General features: G+C 40.7%; 1 protein-coding gene across 1 annotated transcript; it reads left to right on the top strand.

Moving 5' to 3' along the window:
• Positions 1–229: 229 nt before the first annotated feature.
• On the top strand, positions 230–1,171 carry LOC133052605 (olfactory receptor 1468-like). The gene has a single exon (XM_061137536.1). It carries the CDS (start codon positions 230–232, stop codon positions 1,169–1,171), a length of 942 nt encoding a protein of 313 aa, XP_060993519.1.
• The last annotated feature ends 13,523 nt before the right edge of the window (positions 1,172–14,694 follow it).

The raw sequence follows: 14,694 nt of genomic DNA on the forward strand, positions 1-14,694 counted from the left end.
ATGTTCTGGGCACTACCTTTAGCACTGGTCTACAGCACTGAACATAGTAGATAAAATTCATACCCTTGTGGAGCTTGTGTTTTAGTAAGCAGAAAATAAGATTCAGAAAAGAAGTTCCAAGGCTTGATTCACTTTTATAATATGGTACAATGTCCTCTGACTAGTTTTGTGTCATGCTACCATTTTACAGTAAAGTCACATTTTTTCCCTTTTTAGACACAGGAGAATCATGCTCCAAGGAAACCAAACTATCTCTGAATTTTTCCTCCTGGGACTCACAGCGGTGTCTGAACAGCAGCAGCACATCTTTGAGCTGTTTTTGTGCATGTATCTGGTTACCATGGTGGGAAATTTACTTGTCATCCTGGCTATTGTCAGTGATGCTCACCTCCACAGCCCCATGTACTTCTTCCTTGCCAATCTATCCTTCACCGACATCTGCTTCATATCTATTACAGTCCCCAAAATGTTGGCAGACATCCAAAGCCAGAACCCAGTCATCTCCTTTGCAGGATGCCTTACACAAATGTACTTTTTTATGTTGCTGGTGGACCTGGACAATTTCCTCTTGGCAGCCATGGCGTATGACCGGTACGTTGCCATCTGTCACCCATTACACTATGCTGCGTTACTGAGTCTGAAGCGTTGTGCCCTGTTGGTAGTGACTCCATGCGTTGTCTGTAATCTTGTTTCAGTACTTCATCTCGGTCTGCTGGGCCTCTTGAATTTCTGTGATCAGAGAGAAATTCCACACTTCTTCTGTGACCTGGAGCCCATTTTAAGGCTGGCTTGTTCAGACACTCAGATCAATGACTTGATAGTCCTAGTAATTGGGGGATCAGTTATCTTCATTCCATTCACCTTCATCTGTGTCTCCTATTGCCTTATTGCTTGCACTGTACTTAGGATTCCTTCAGCCAAGGGGAAGTGGAAAACATTCTCCACTTGTGGCTCCCATTTCTTAGCTGTGTCCCTCTTCTACGGATCTATCAGTGGGGTCTACTTTCTTCCCTCTTCTGCCTACTCAGCAGAAAGGGATAAGGTGGCTGCCGTCATGTATTCAGTGGTGACTCCCATGATGAACCCCTTCATCTATAGTCTAAGGAACAAGGACATGAAGGCAGCTGTGAAGAGACTACTTATCAGGAAAACCTATTTCTGGAGATGGTGATTCCTGCCATAAGAAATGCCTATATCACCTTCTTACACTTCAGTGAGCACACAGAGTCCAAAACCTCAGGCTACTGGGCCACCATGATAGTTTCTTTGCCATCCATTTCCTACCCTGAATCCAGATCCAAGAATCTAGATCAGACTTATCTCTCTAGGTAAAATAATAACAAAACAAAAATGCTCCTTTATTCCATAGTCCTTCACAATTTAGAGTTTCCCCTGAATCAACTAATGGTTGTGTAGTCAGTATTTACTAATTTGGGGTCACCTGCATCGCAGGTGGATTCTTTACCAGCTGAGCTACCAGGGAAGCCCAAAGAATGACAAAGTATCCAGTGCAGCTGGGATGAAGGGGGTTGCAAAGATGGTGAGGGGGTAAGGAATGATGATTTTTACGTTTGGAAATGTAAGTGAGGGCATTTCGAATTATATTGGAATTCGAATTACATTTCTAACTACATTACATTGGAAGTGTAAGTGAGTTGTTTCCTTTCCCCACCTACCAAATCGTACTTGCTAAATCATTGATAGGAAGGAAGGAAAGGAGGGAGGAAGAAAGAAAAAATGAAAATAGCTTAAAATATCTTACAGATAATATCATTTTAAAATTCACAACTTCAAAACAATGACTTGATTCACACAATAATACTTTAAGGTGAATACTGTATAATTCTCATATACTAAGGAAGGAAAAAAGACACATTAATAGAAGAAAAACAAACTAAGGCAAAAAACAATCACAGCATCTGTCCTGCTCTGAGCCCTGCAGAGGCTCCCCAGCAAAGCTAAACTTCTTCAGCATATAAGATGCTCTACCACCTGCCTTCACTTACATTCCCAAATGTAAGAATCATCATTCCTTACCCCCTCACCATCTTTGCAACACCTTTCATCCCAGCTGCACTGGATACTTTGTCATTCTTTGGGCTTCCCTGGTAGCTCAGCTGGTAAAGAATCTGCCTGCGATGCAGGTGACGCCGGTTTGATTCCTGGGTCGGGAAGATCCACTGGAGAAGGGATAGGCTACCCACTCCAGTATTCTTGGGCTTTCCTGATGGCTCATACAGTAAAGAATTTGACTGCAGTGCGGGAGACCTGGATTGGGAAGACCCCCTGGAGAAGAGAAAGGCTAACCACTCCAGTATTCTGGCCTGGAGAATTTCATGAATAGAGGAGCCTGGCAGGCTACAGTCCACGGGGTTGCAAAGAGTCTGACATGACTGAGTGACTTTCCACGCATGGATTTGCATTACTCTTTTCTTTGTACAGGTTACATCTTCTCCAGGAATATCTGTTCCATTCCCTCTTCCTGTTACAGACATTTGACACTGTTTAAATGCTCTCTCTCAAGTCTTGCATTCTCTGTGACTTATTTCATAATTCCTCCTCCTTTATAGGTAACATTATTCTCTTATCTCCTCTAAGATCCTGTAGCATTTTATTTTGCTATTGTATCATTTATCATAATGAATCATAATTATAAAGATATTTATCGATGTTATCCAAGATGATCTGAACTCTTTATAGTATACAGGACTGTTTTATTCACCTCTGTAGCTCTAGCATGGTATAATGCCTGAAACAGGGTAAGTATTCAGTAAACCAAATTGAATTAAATCATTGTCATCTCTCAAAATAGAAAATTTATTTTTAGTTTATCTTCTGCTGACTTGTTTAGTAATACTAGATGAGTCAATTAAAGCCCTCTGAGTTTAGTGTCCCATTGATACGATCCATGAAACAGTGTACTAACTTTTACCTCCTAGTTACCCCCTGATGATAGAGAACACGTTTGAGATTAAAATTTCTGGGACAGAGGCTGTTAAAGTGCCACACTGGGTAAGTGTCAGGAGTCCAAAATAAACCAATAGAAACATAAAGAAAATAATATATTAACATACATAAGAATATGAGGATTTGAGGTGTGTGTATGAAAGCTGACGTGATACCTGGGCTCTTTTATTCTTGATCTGTGAATATCCTAACTTTTAATCATAAAGTAAATGTTAGATTTTCCTGCATCCAATACTGCTAAAATTTATCCCAGTTATACTGTTTGGGTTGAATAAACCTAGCTCTTTGTTTCACCTTCAGGCTGGGTTTGTGGCTCTGTTCAGTTCAGTACAGTCTCTCAATCGTGTCCGACACTTTGCGATCCCATATACCACAGCACGCCAGGCCTCCGTGGCCATCACCAACTGCCGGAGTCTACCCTAAACCATGTCCACTGAGTCGGTGATGCCATCGAACCATTGTATCCTCTGTTGTCCCCTTCTCCTCCTGCCCTCAATCTTTCCCAGCATCAGGGTCTTTTCAAATGAGTCAGCTCTTTGCATCAGATGGCCAAAGTATTGGAGTTTCAGCTTCCACATTTGTTCTTCCAATGAACACCCAGGACGAATCTCCTTTTAGGATGGACTGGTTGGAACTCCTTGATGTCCAAGGGACTCTCAAGAGTCTTCTCCAACACCACAGTCCAAAAGCATCAATTCTTCGACGCTCAGCTTTCTTTACAGTCCATCTCTCACATCCATACACGACCACTGGAAAAACCATAGCCTTGACTAGACGGACCTTTGTTGACAAAGTAATGTCTCTGCTTTTTAATATGCTATCTAGGTTGGTCATAACTTTCCTTCCAAGGAGTAAGTGTCTTTTAATTTCATGGCTGCAATCACCATCTGCAGTGATTTTGGAGCCCTAAAAAATAAAGTCAGTCAGTGTTTCCACTGTTTCTCCATCTATTTGCCATGAAGTGATGGGACCAGATGCCATGATCTTAGTTTTCTGAATGTTGAGCTTTAAGTCAACTTTTTCAATCTCCTCTTTCACTTTCATCAAGAAGCTTTTTAGTTCTTCATTTTCTGCCATAAGGGTGGTGTCATCCGCATATCTGAGGGTATTGATATTTCTCCCGGCAATCTTGATTCCAGCTTGTGCTTCTTCCAGCCCAGCATTTCTCATGATGTACTCTGCATATAAGTTAAATAAGCAGGGTGACAATATACAGCCTTGACGTACTCCTTTTCCTATTTGGAACCAGTCTGTTGTTCCATGTCCAGTTCTAACTGTTGCTTCCTGACCTGCATACAGGTTTCTCAAGAAGCAGGTCAGGTGGTCTGGTATTCCCATCTCCTTCAGAATTGTCCACAATTTATTGTGATCCACACAGTCAAAGGCTTTGGCATAGTCAATAAAACAGAAGTAGATGTTTTTCTGGAACTCTCTTGCTTTTTCGATGATCCAGCAGATGTTGGCGATTTGATCTCTAGTTCCTCTGTCTTTTCTAAAACCAGCTTGAACATCTGAAAGTTCGTGGTTCACGTATTGCTGAAGCCTGGCTTGGAGAATTTTGAGCATTACTTTACTAGCGTGTGAGATGAGTGCAATTGTGCGGTAGTTTGAGCATTCTTTGGGATTGCCTTTCTTTGGGATTAGAATGAAAACTGACCTTTTCCAGTCCTGTGGCCACTGCTGAGTTTTCCAAATTTGCTGGCATATTGAGTGCAGCACTTTCACAGCATCATCTTTAGGATTTGAAATAGCTCAATTGGAACTTCATCACCTCCACTGGCTTTATTCGCAGTCATGCTTCCTAAGGCCCACTTGACTTCACATTCCAGGATGTCTGGCTCTAGGTCAGTGTGAGTGATCACACCATCGTGATTATCTGGGTCATGAAGATCTGTTTTGTACAGTTCTTCTGTGTATTCTTGCCACCTCTTCTTAACATCCTCTGCTTCTGTTAAATTCATACCATTTCTATCCCTTATTGTGCCCGTCTTTGCATGAAATGTTCCCTTCATATCCCTAATTTTCCTGAAGAGATCTCTAGTCTTTTCCATTCTGTTGTTTTCCTCTATTTCTTTGTATTGATAGCTGAGGAAGGCTTTCTTACCTCTCCTTTCTATTCTTTGGATCTCGGCATTCAAATGGGAATATCTTTCCTTTTCTCCTTTGCTTTTCACTTCTCTTCGTTTCACAGCTATTTGTAAGGTCTCCTCAGACAGCCATTTTGCTTTTTTGCATTTCTTTTTCTTGCGGATGGTCTTGATTCCTGTCTCCTGTACAATGCAACGAACCTCCAGCTCTGTTGTGACACCACAATACTCTGGTCTGTGAATGCAAAGTGTAGTTTGCAGACCTGTGCTAGTTACAAAACTATTTGTTACTGATCAGCTGGGGGATTGAGGTTAGCTAAGTTTAAAAACTGAGATGAATATTTAGAAACAGAATAATTTCACATTTTTTGGTACCCTCCAGGAGTCTGTTTCCCCAGTCCTGTGTAAGTTCTGGCAGCTCTATCGTCAGGTTAGTGGCGACCTCCTCCAAGAGGGCTTATGGCATACCCAGGTCTGCTGCAACCTGAGGCTCTGCCCCTGTGGCAGGCCACTGCTGACCCGTACCTCCACAAGTATACAACAAACTGTGGAAAACTCTTTGTGTGTGTGTGTGTGTAAAACTCTTAAACAGATGGGAATACCAGACCACCTTATATGCCTCTGGAGAAATCTGTATGCAGGTCAAGAAGCAACAGTTAGAACTGGACATGGAACAACAGACTGGTTCCAAATAGGAAAAGGAGTATGTCAGGGATGTATATTGTCACCCTGCTTATTTAACTTATATGCAGAGTACATCATGCGAAACGCTGGGCTGGATGAAGCACAAGCTGGAATCAAGATTCCTGGGAGAAATATTAATAACCTCAGATATGCAGATGACACCACCCTTATGGCAGAAAGTGAAGAAGAACTAAAGAGCCTCTTGATGAAAGTGAAAGTGGTGAGTGAAAAAGTTGGCTTAAAACTCAGCATTCAGAAAACTAAGATCAAGGCATCTGGTCCCATTACTTCATGGCAAATAGATGGGGAAGCAATGGAAACAGTGACATACTTTATTTTGGGGGGCTCCAAAATCACTGCAGATGGTGACTGCAGCCATGAAATTAAAAGACACTTGCTCCTTGGAAGAAAAGCTATGACAAACCTAGACAGCATATTAACAAGTAGAGACATTACTTTGCCAGCCAAAGTCCATCTCATCAAAGCTACGGTTTTTCCATTAGTCATGTATGGGTGTGAGAGTTAGACCATAAAGAAAGCTGAACGCTGAAGAATTGATGCTTTTGGACTGTGGTGTTGGAGAAGACTCTTGAGAGTCCCTTGAACTGCAAGGAGATCCAACCAGTCCATCCTAAAGGAGATCAGTCCTGGGTGTTCATTGGAAGGACTGATGCTGAAGCTGAAACTCCAGTACTTTTGTTACCTGATGGGAAGAACTGACTCATTGGGAAAGACCCGGATGCTGGGAAAGATTGAAGGTGGGAGGAGAAGGGAATGACAGAGGATGAGATGGTTGGATGGCATCACTGACTCGATGGACATGAGTCTGAGGAAGCTCCAGGAGTTTTGGTGATGGACAGGGAAGTCTGGTGTGCTGCAGTCCATGGGATTGCAAAGCATCGGACATGACTGAGTAACTGAACTGGGCTGAATTTCACATTGCTATGAAGTTGTTTCATTTTACAAAAGTGTCAGTCTACAACAATTTGGAAATAAAAAATTCTAGAAACATTAGATTCTTCTCTTTCTCCTCCTCCTTTTTCTTCTCCTTATCTTCCCGTTCCTCCCTCCTCCCCGCAATTTCTCCTCCTCCTTCATCTTCTTCAACATACAATCTTAAGCAGGACTCTGTATGATGAGTAACTTTTTAACAAATGCCATCATGATCTGATATTGGCTTGTTAATTTTAAACATCAATTAAAGCATTTCCAAAATATACAAACAGCTCATACAGCTTAATATTAAAAAAAAACCCAATCACAAAATGGATAGAAAATCTGAATAGCCATTTCTCCAGAGAAGACATGCAGATGGCCAACAGGCACATAAAAGATCTTTAACATTGCTAATTATTACAGAAATTCAAATCAAAACTACAATGAGGTACCACCTCACACCGATAAGAATGGCATCATTAAAAAGTTTACAAACAATAAATACTGAAGAGAATGTGTTGAAAAGGGAACCCTCCTACACTGTTAGAAATGTAAATTGGTACAGCCACTATGGAAAATAGTATGGAGATTCCTTAAAAAATTAAAAATAGAGCTACTGTATGTTCCTGCAATTCTACTCCTGAACATATATGTGGAAAAGATGAAAATTCTAATTTGAATAGATACATGCACCCCAATGTTCATAACAGCACTATTTATAATAGCTAATATGTGGAAGCAACATAAATGTTCATCAACAGATGAATGAATGAGGAGGGTGTGGTGTATATATATATTAATACATACATATATGTATGAAAAATTGCTCAGCCATAAAAATGAAATAATGCCATTTGCAGCAACATGAACGGCCCTAGATTCTCATACTAAGTGAAATGAGTAAGACCAAAGAAAGACAAATCTCATGTCTGATATCACTTCTACATGGAATCTAAAATATGACACAAATGAACCTATCTACAAAACAGAAACAGACTTGCCAATGTAGGTAACAGACTACTGGTTAGCAAAGAGGAAAGGGGGACTAAATTATGAATTTGAGTTTAACAGAGACACACAACTATATATAACATAGATAAGCAAAAAGGACCTACTGTATAGCACAGGGAACTGTGTTCATTATCTCATAATAACTTACAATGGGAAAGAATCTGAAAAAGAATATATATATACATGTGTGTGTGTGTGTGTGTGTATACTGAATCACTTTGCTGTACAGTTGAAACACTGTAAATCAGCTATACTTCACTTAAATAAATAACTGAAAATATTAAAAATTAAAAATAACTTAAAAAATCAATTAAGTCAGTTCAGTCGCTAAGCTGCGTTCGACTGTTTGCAATCCCATGCACTGAAGCACACCAGGCTTCCCTATCGATCACCAGCTGGGGAGCTTGCTCAAACTCATGTCCATCAAGTCACTGATGCCATCCAACCATCTCACCCTCTGTCGTCCCCTTCTCCTCCTGCCTTCAATCTGTCCCAGCATCAGGGTCTTTTCCAACGAGTCAGTACTTCTCAACAGGTGGCCGAAGTATTGGAGCTTCAGCTTTAGCATCAGTCCTTCCAATGAATATATTCAGGACTGATTTCCTTTAGGATGGACTGGTTGGATCTCCTTGCAGTTCAAGGAGTCTTCTCCAACACCACAGTTCGAAAGGCTCAGTTCTTCCTCACCCAGATTTCCTTAAGTTCCAACTCTCACATCCATACATGACTGTTGGAAAAACAATAGCTTTGACTAGATGGACCTTTGATGGCAGAGTAATGTTTCGACTTTTTAACATGCTGTCTAGATTGGTCATAGCTTTTCTTCCAAGGAGCAAGTGTCTTTTAATTTCAAGGCTGCAGTCATCATCTGCAGTGATTTTGGAGCCCAAGAAAATAAAGTCTGTCACTGTTTCCATTGTTTCCCCATCTATTTGCCATGAAGTGATGGGACCAGATGCCATGATCTTCGTTTTTTAAAAGTTGATTTGTAAGCCAGGATTTTCACTCTCCTCTGTCACTTTGATCAAGAGGCTCTTTAGTTCCTCTTCACTTTCTGCCATATGGGTGGTATCATCTGCCTATGTGAGATTCTTGATATTTCTTCTGGCAATCTTGATTCCAGCTTGTGCTTCATCCAGCCCAGCATTTAGCATGATGTACTCTGCATACAGGTCAGTTTTCATTCCAATTCCACAGAAAGGCAAGGCCAAACAATGTTCAAACTCATTGAACATTGCACTCATCTCATATGCTAGCAAAGTAATGCTCAAAATTCTCCAAGTGAGGCTTCAACAGTAAGTGAACTGAGAACTTCCAGATGTTCAACCTGGGTTTAGAAAAGGCAGAGGAACCAGAGATCAAATTGCCAACATCCACTGGATCATAGAAAAAGCAACAGAGTTCCAGAAAAAAATATCAACTTTTGCTTTATTGACTATGCCAAAGCCTTTGAATGTGTGGATCACAAAAAACTGTGAAAAATTCTTAAAGAGATGGGAATGCCAGACCACCTTATCTGCCTCCTGAGAAATCTCTATGCAGGTCAAGAAGCAACAGTTAGAACCGAACATAGAACAACAAATTATTTCCAAATTGGGAAATGAGTATATCAAAGCTGTATGTTGTCCCCCTGCTTATTTAACTTGTATGCAGAGTACATCATGTGAAATGCTGGGCTGGATGCAGCACAAGCTGGAATCAAGATTGCTGGGAGAAATATCAATACCCTCAGATATGCGGATGACACCACCCTCATGGCAGAAAGTGAATAGGAACTGAATAGCCTCTTGATGAAAGTGACAGAGGAGAGTGAAAATCCTGGCTTACAACTCAACTTTCAAAAAACTAAGATCATGGCATCTGGTCCCATCACTTCATGGCAAATAGATGGGGAAACAATGGAAACAGTGACAGACTTTAGTTTTGGGGGGTCCAAAATCACTGCAGATGGTGACTGTAGCCATGAAATTAAAAGACATTTGTTCCTTGGAAGAAAAGCTATGACAAACCTAGACAGCATATTAACAAGTAGAGACATTACTTTGCCAGCCAAAGTCCATCTCATCAAAGCTACGGTTTTTCCATTAGTCATGTATGGGTGTGACAGTTGGACCATAAAGAAAGCTGAGCACCAAAGAATTGATGCTTTTGAACTGTGGTGTTGGAGAAGACTCTTAAGATTCCCTTGAACTGCAAGGAGATCTAACCAGTGAATCCTAAAGGAAATCAGTCTTGAATATTCATTGGAGGGACTGATGCTGAAGCTGAAGCTCCAATACTTCGGCCACATGATGGAAAGAACTGACTCATTGGAGAAGACCCTGATGTTGGGAAAGACTGAAGGCAGGAGAAGGGAATGACAGAGGATGAGATGGTTGGATGGCATCAGCAACTAGAGGGACATGAGTTTGAGCAATCTCTGGGAGTTGGTGATGGACAGAGATACCTGGTGTGATACAGTCCATGGGTATGCAAAGAGTTGGAAATGACCAATCAACTGAACTGACTGACTCACTCTGCATGTTAGTTAAGTAAGGCTGTATACTGGTGATGTACCCCTTTCTCAAATTGGAACCAGTCCATTGTTCCATGTCCAGTTCTAACTATCGCTTCTTGACCTGCATACAGATTTCCCAGGAGGCAGGTAAGGTGGTCTGGTATTCCCATTTCTCTAAGAATTTTCCACCATTTGTTGTGATCCACAGAGTCAAAGGCTTTAGCATAGTCAGTGAAGCAGAAGTAGATGCTTTTCCAGAAGTATCTTCCTTTTTCTATGAATTAACAGATGTTGGCAATTTGATCTCTGATTCCTCTGCCTTTTCTAAATCCAGTTTGAACATCTGGACATTCTCAGCTCATGTACTGTTGAAGCCTCAGCTCATGTACTGTTGAAGCCTCACTTGGAGAATTTTGAGCATTACTTTGCCAGTGTGTGAGATGAGTGCAATTTTGTGGTATCTTGAACATTGTTTGGTATTGCCTTTCTTTGAGATTGGAATGAAAACTTACCTTTTTCAGTCCTGTGGCCACTGCTGAGTTTTCCAGATTTGCTGGCATATTGAACACAGCACTTTCACAGCATCATCTTTTAAGATTTGAATAGCTTAGCTGGAATTCCATCACCTCCACTAGCTTTGTTGGTAGTGAAGCTTCCCAAGGTCCACCTGACCTCGAACTCCAGGATGTCCAGCTCCAGATGAGTGATCACACTGTTGTGCTTATCTGGGTCATTGAGATCTCTTTTTGTATAGTTGTTCTGTGTATTCTTTCACCTCTTCTTGATATCTTCTACTTCTGTTAGGTCCATACCATTTGTCTTTTATTGTGCCCATCTTTGCATAAAATGTTCCCTTGGTATCTCTAATTTTTTTTTTGAGGAGATGACTACTCTTTCCCATTCTATTGTTTTCATCTATTTCTTTTCATTGATCACTGAGGAAGGCCTTCTTATCTCTCAGTGATCTCTTTAATCTCTTAAGAGAAAGAGATTTCAGTAATCTCTTACCTTTCCTTGCTATTCTTTGGAACTCTGCATTCAGATGAGTATATCTTTCCTTTTCTCCTTTGCCTTTTGCTTCTCTTCATTTCTCAGCTATTTGTAAGGCCTCCTCAAACAACCATTTTGTCTTTTTGTACTCCTTTTTCGTGGGTATGGTTTTGATCACCACCTCCTGTACAATGCTACGAACCTCCACCAATAGTTCTTCAGGCACTCTATCAGATCTAATCCCTTTAATCTATTTGTCACTTTCAATGTATAATTGTACAGAATTTGATTTAGGTCATACCTGAATGGTCTAGTGGCTTTCCCTACTTTCTTCAATTTAGTCTAAACTTGGCAATAAGGAGTTTATGACCTGAGCCATGGGCAGCTCCCAGTCTTGTTTTTGCTGACTGTATAGAGCTTCTCCATCTATTCCAAGTCATCTGGAAGTTTACCTCAAAGATGATAGGGATTTTAGAAACTTTCCAAAATAAAGAAAGAAGATAACTTGAAAATCAAAATATATGTAGAAGAAAGAGAAGAGTGGTATGAAGAATCAGAGCAAAGAATTTAGTCCAAAGTAATTTAATTTTGTATCAAACATTAAAAAATGTTAGAAGTTTCTCAAGTATTTTCTTGTGTGGTTCTTACCCAGGCTGAGCTTGAAACTTACAGAGGAACTTTTTCAAGAAATCTATCACTTTCATTTTTCTTATGCAATATATAATGGGATTTGACAGAAAAATTAATACCATGTAGAAAATTGATATGACTTGGTCTTGGTCAAGAGAATAGCTGGAAGAATGTCACATGTAACTAAATATAATGGCCCCATAGAATAGAGTGACATCAGTCAGGTGCGAAGGTAAAGTTGAAAAGACTTTGGATTTGACTTCATTTAAGAAGATCCTCAAGAGAGTGGCGACAATGAATATGTAGAAGACAAAGATCATCTAGGTGAGGCCCCCAGTGAAAAAGAACAAGTAATTCATTATGTGGGTATTTGAGAACGAGAGTATCAAGAGTGGAGAATTATCACAAAACTAGCTGCTGATGATTTGGACTCATAACTCCATCACTAGTTAGATGTAACAAACCTGGGATATGGTTAACGGATAGAGCTGGAGATATCTGATTGTGAAGTAAAGTTCCCAGGTCAGGGAGGCTAGAAGATAGCATTTAATACTCACAGAAAGCAATGTATCAGCATTCAAATCACATACCAGGAAAAGAAAATGGTCCTCTTTTCTGCCCAAAATTTCACCAGCATCTTGGAGACTGTGGCAGGAGAAAACTAGAAATCTGTGAAGGATAAACTTTAGAGGAACAAATACAAGGTAATTTGAAAATTGGGCAAATGTTGATAAGGATGAGCAAGCCAAATTTCCCACCAAAGGATGCATATATACCGAGATAAGCACCCCAAAGGGAACACTTGAAATTGTGATCACATGTAATTCTATGTAAAAATAAATTTTGTCAGCAAACTGCCTTTCTTTTGGACATCCCTCATCTCAACTACTGCATCTTACTAGCTCAACAGACGAGATTTCATTGGTAAGAATATTAATAGTTAGATTTTCTGTACACACACACACAGCAATCTATGGAGATATGTAGAATATAGACTGAATATAGACTGCTGCTTAATAGAAAAGTGCAGATTGTCTTAGTCAGTTTGTGCTGGTATAACAAAATACCATAGACTGGGTGGCTTAAACAACAAATGTTTATTTCTCACAGATGAGAAGCTAGAAGGTCCATGACCAAGATGATGGCAGATCAGTGTCTGGTGAGAGCTCTCTTCCTGATTTTCAGATGGCTTCCTTCTTGCAATACCCTCATATAAGAGGAGAAGGAGAGGGAACAGGAGGTAGAGAAACAGAAAGACAGAGAGAGGAAGAGAGAGAGAGATCCCCATCTCTTCCTCTTGTTATGAGGGTATAAATCTCATCATGAAAGCCCCACCTTTGTGATCTTTCTAAACCCAATTACCTCTCAAATCTGCCACCCCCTGCTACAGTCACACTGGAGACTAGATCTTCAACAGACATAATTCAGTTCAGTTCAATTGCTCAGTTGTGTCCGACGCTTTGCAACCCCATGGACTGCATGCAGCATGCCAGGCTTCCCTGTCCATCACCAACTCCTGGAGTTTACTCAAACTCATGTCCATTGAGTTGGTGATACCATCCAACCATCTCATCCTCTGTCGTCCCCTTCTCCTCCCACCTTCAATCTTCCCCAGCATCAGGGTCTTTTCAAATGAGTCAGTTCTTCCCATCAGATGGCCATAGTATTGGAGTTTCAGCTTCAGCATCAGTCTTTCCAATGAACACCCAGGACTGATTTCCTTTAGGATGGACTGGTTGGATCTCCTTGCAGTCCAAGGGACTCCCAAGAGTCTTCTCCAACACCACAGTTCAAAACCATCAATTCTTCGGCACTCAGCTATCTTTATGGTCCAACTCTAACATCCATACATGACCACTGGAAAAACCATAGCTTTGACTAGACAGACCTTTGTTGGTAAAGTAATGTCTCTGCTTTTTAATATGCTGTCTAGGTTTGTCATAACTTTTCTTCCAAGGAGCAAGCGTCTTTTATTTTCATGGCTGCAAAATTGAGGGGATACAATCATTCAGTCCATAGCACATATCTTTATTCTGAGAACGTAAGGCAGAGGCTCTCTTTTAGATCTCACCTGGAAAAGAGTGATTAAGTTGCTACCTCATGTCGACCAGATCAATCCACTGTGCAAATACAGTAGTTCCATAATCTCTTATATCTCCTATGTAGAGCACAACCTTGCATGCAGTAGATGCTTTGAGAGATTTTCATACTCTTTGGCTATGTAATCCAACTTTTGGGAAAGTAAGTGAAAAATAATCCAGAACAGGGAAACAGTATTTAGTACAAAGTAATGAACTCTGAAGGTCACTGCATTTTAAAATTAACTTGTATTTTGTGTATTCCAATGCTTTGTGTAGGCTTTCCAGCTGGCTCAGTGGTAAAGAATCTGCCTTTCAAAGCAGGAGATGCGGAGAGGAGACACAGTTCAATCCCTGGGTCAGGAAGACTCCCTGGAGGAGGAAATGACAACCCACTCTGATATTCTTGCCTGGAAAATCTCATGGACAGAGGAGCCTGCAGGCTACAGTCCCTGAGGTTGCAAAGAGTCAAACACAACTTAGCGACTAAACAACAACAATATGCAATATGACCGCTTGCTTTCTGAAGTTCATTAGCTCTCCACGTACATTTACTGAGGACCTTGATAGGTCACACAACATTTTACTTCTGGTAGCACAGATATAAAAATACAATTGCTGCCCAGAAGGAGCTCACAAGTTAGAAGTGGAGATAGCCACAGTACAGGGTAAGAAGTGCAGGTAGGGAAACATATAAGTACTGAGTCCAAATATGTGGTGAGTACATCTGCTGCCTTGTGTAGGACTTTGGGACACACCAGTTTAAGACTCCCCAAAAGCTTAAACTGGAATTCAGATTGCTTTGGAATGTACC

This window comes from Dama dama, chromosome X, assembly GCF_033118175.1.
Source record: "Dama dama isolate Ldn47 chromosome X, ASM3311817v1, whole genome shotgun sequence".
Classification (NCBI taxonomy): Eukaryota; Metazoa; Chordata; class Mammalia; order Artiodactyla; family Cervidae; genus Dama; species Dama dama.

Bases quoted from the DNA above. Each gene is read 5' to 3' on its own strand.
- LOC133052605 (XM_061137536.1), top strand. From the start codon at position 230: ATGCTCCAAGGAAACCAAACTATCTCTGAATTTTTCCTCCTGGGACTC.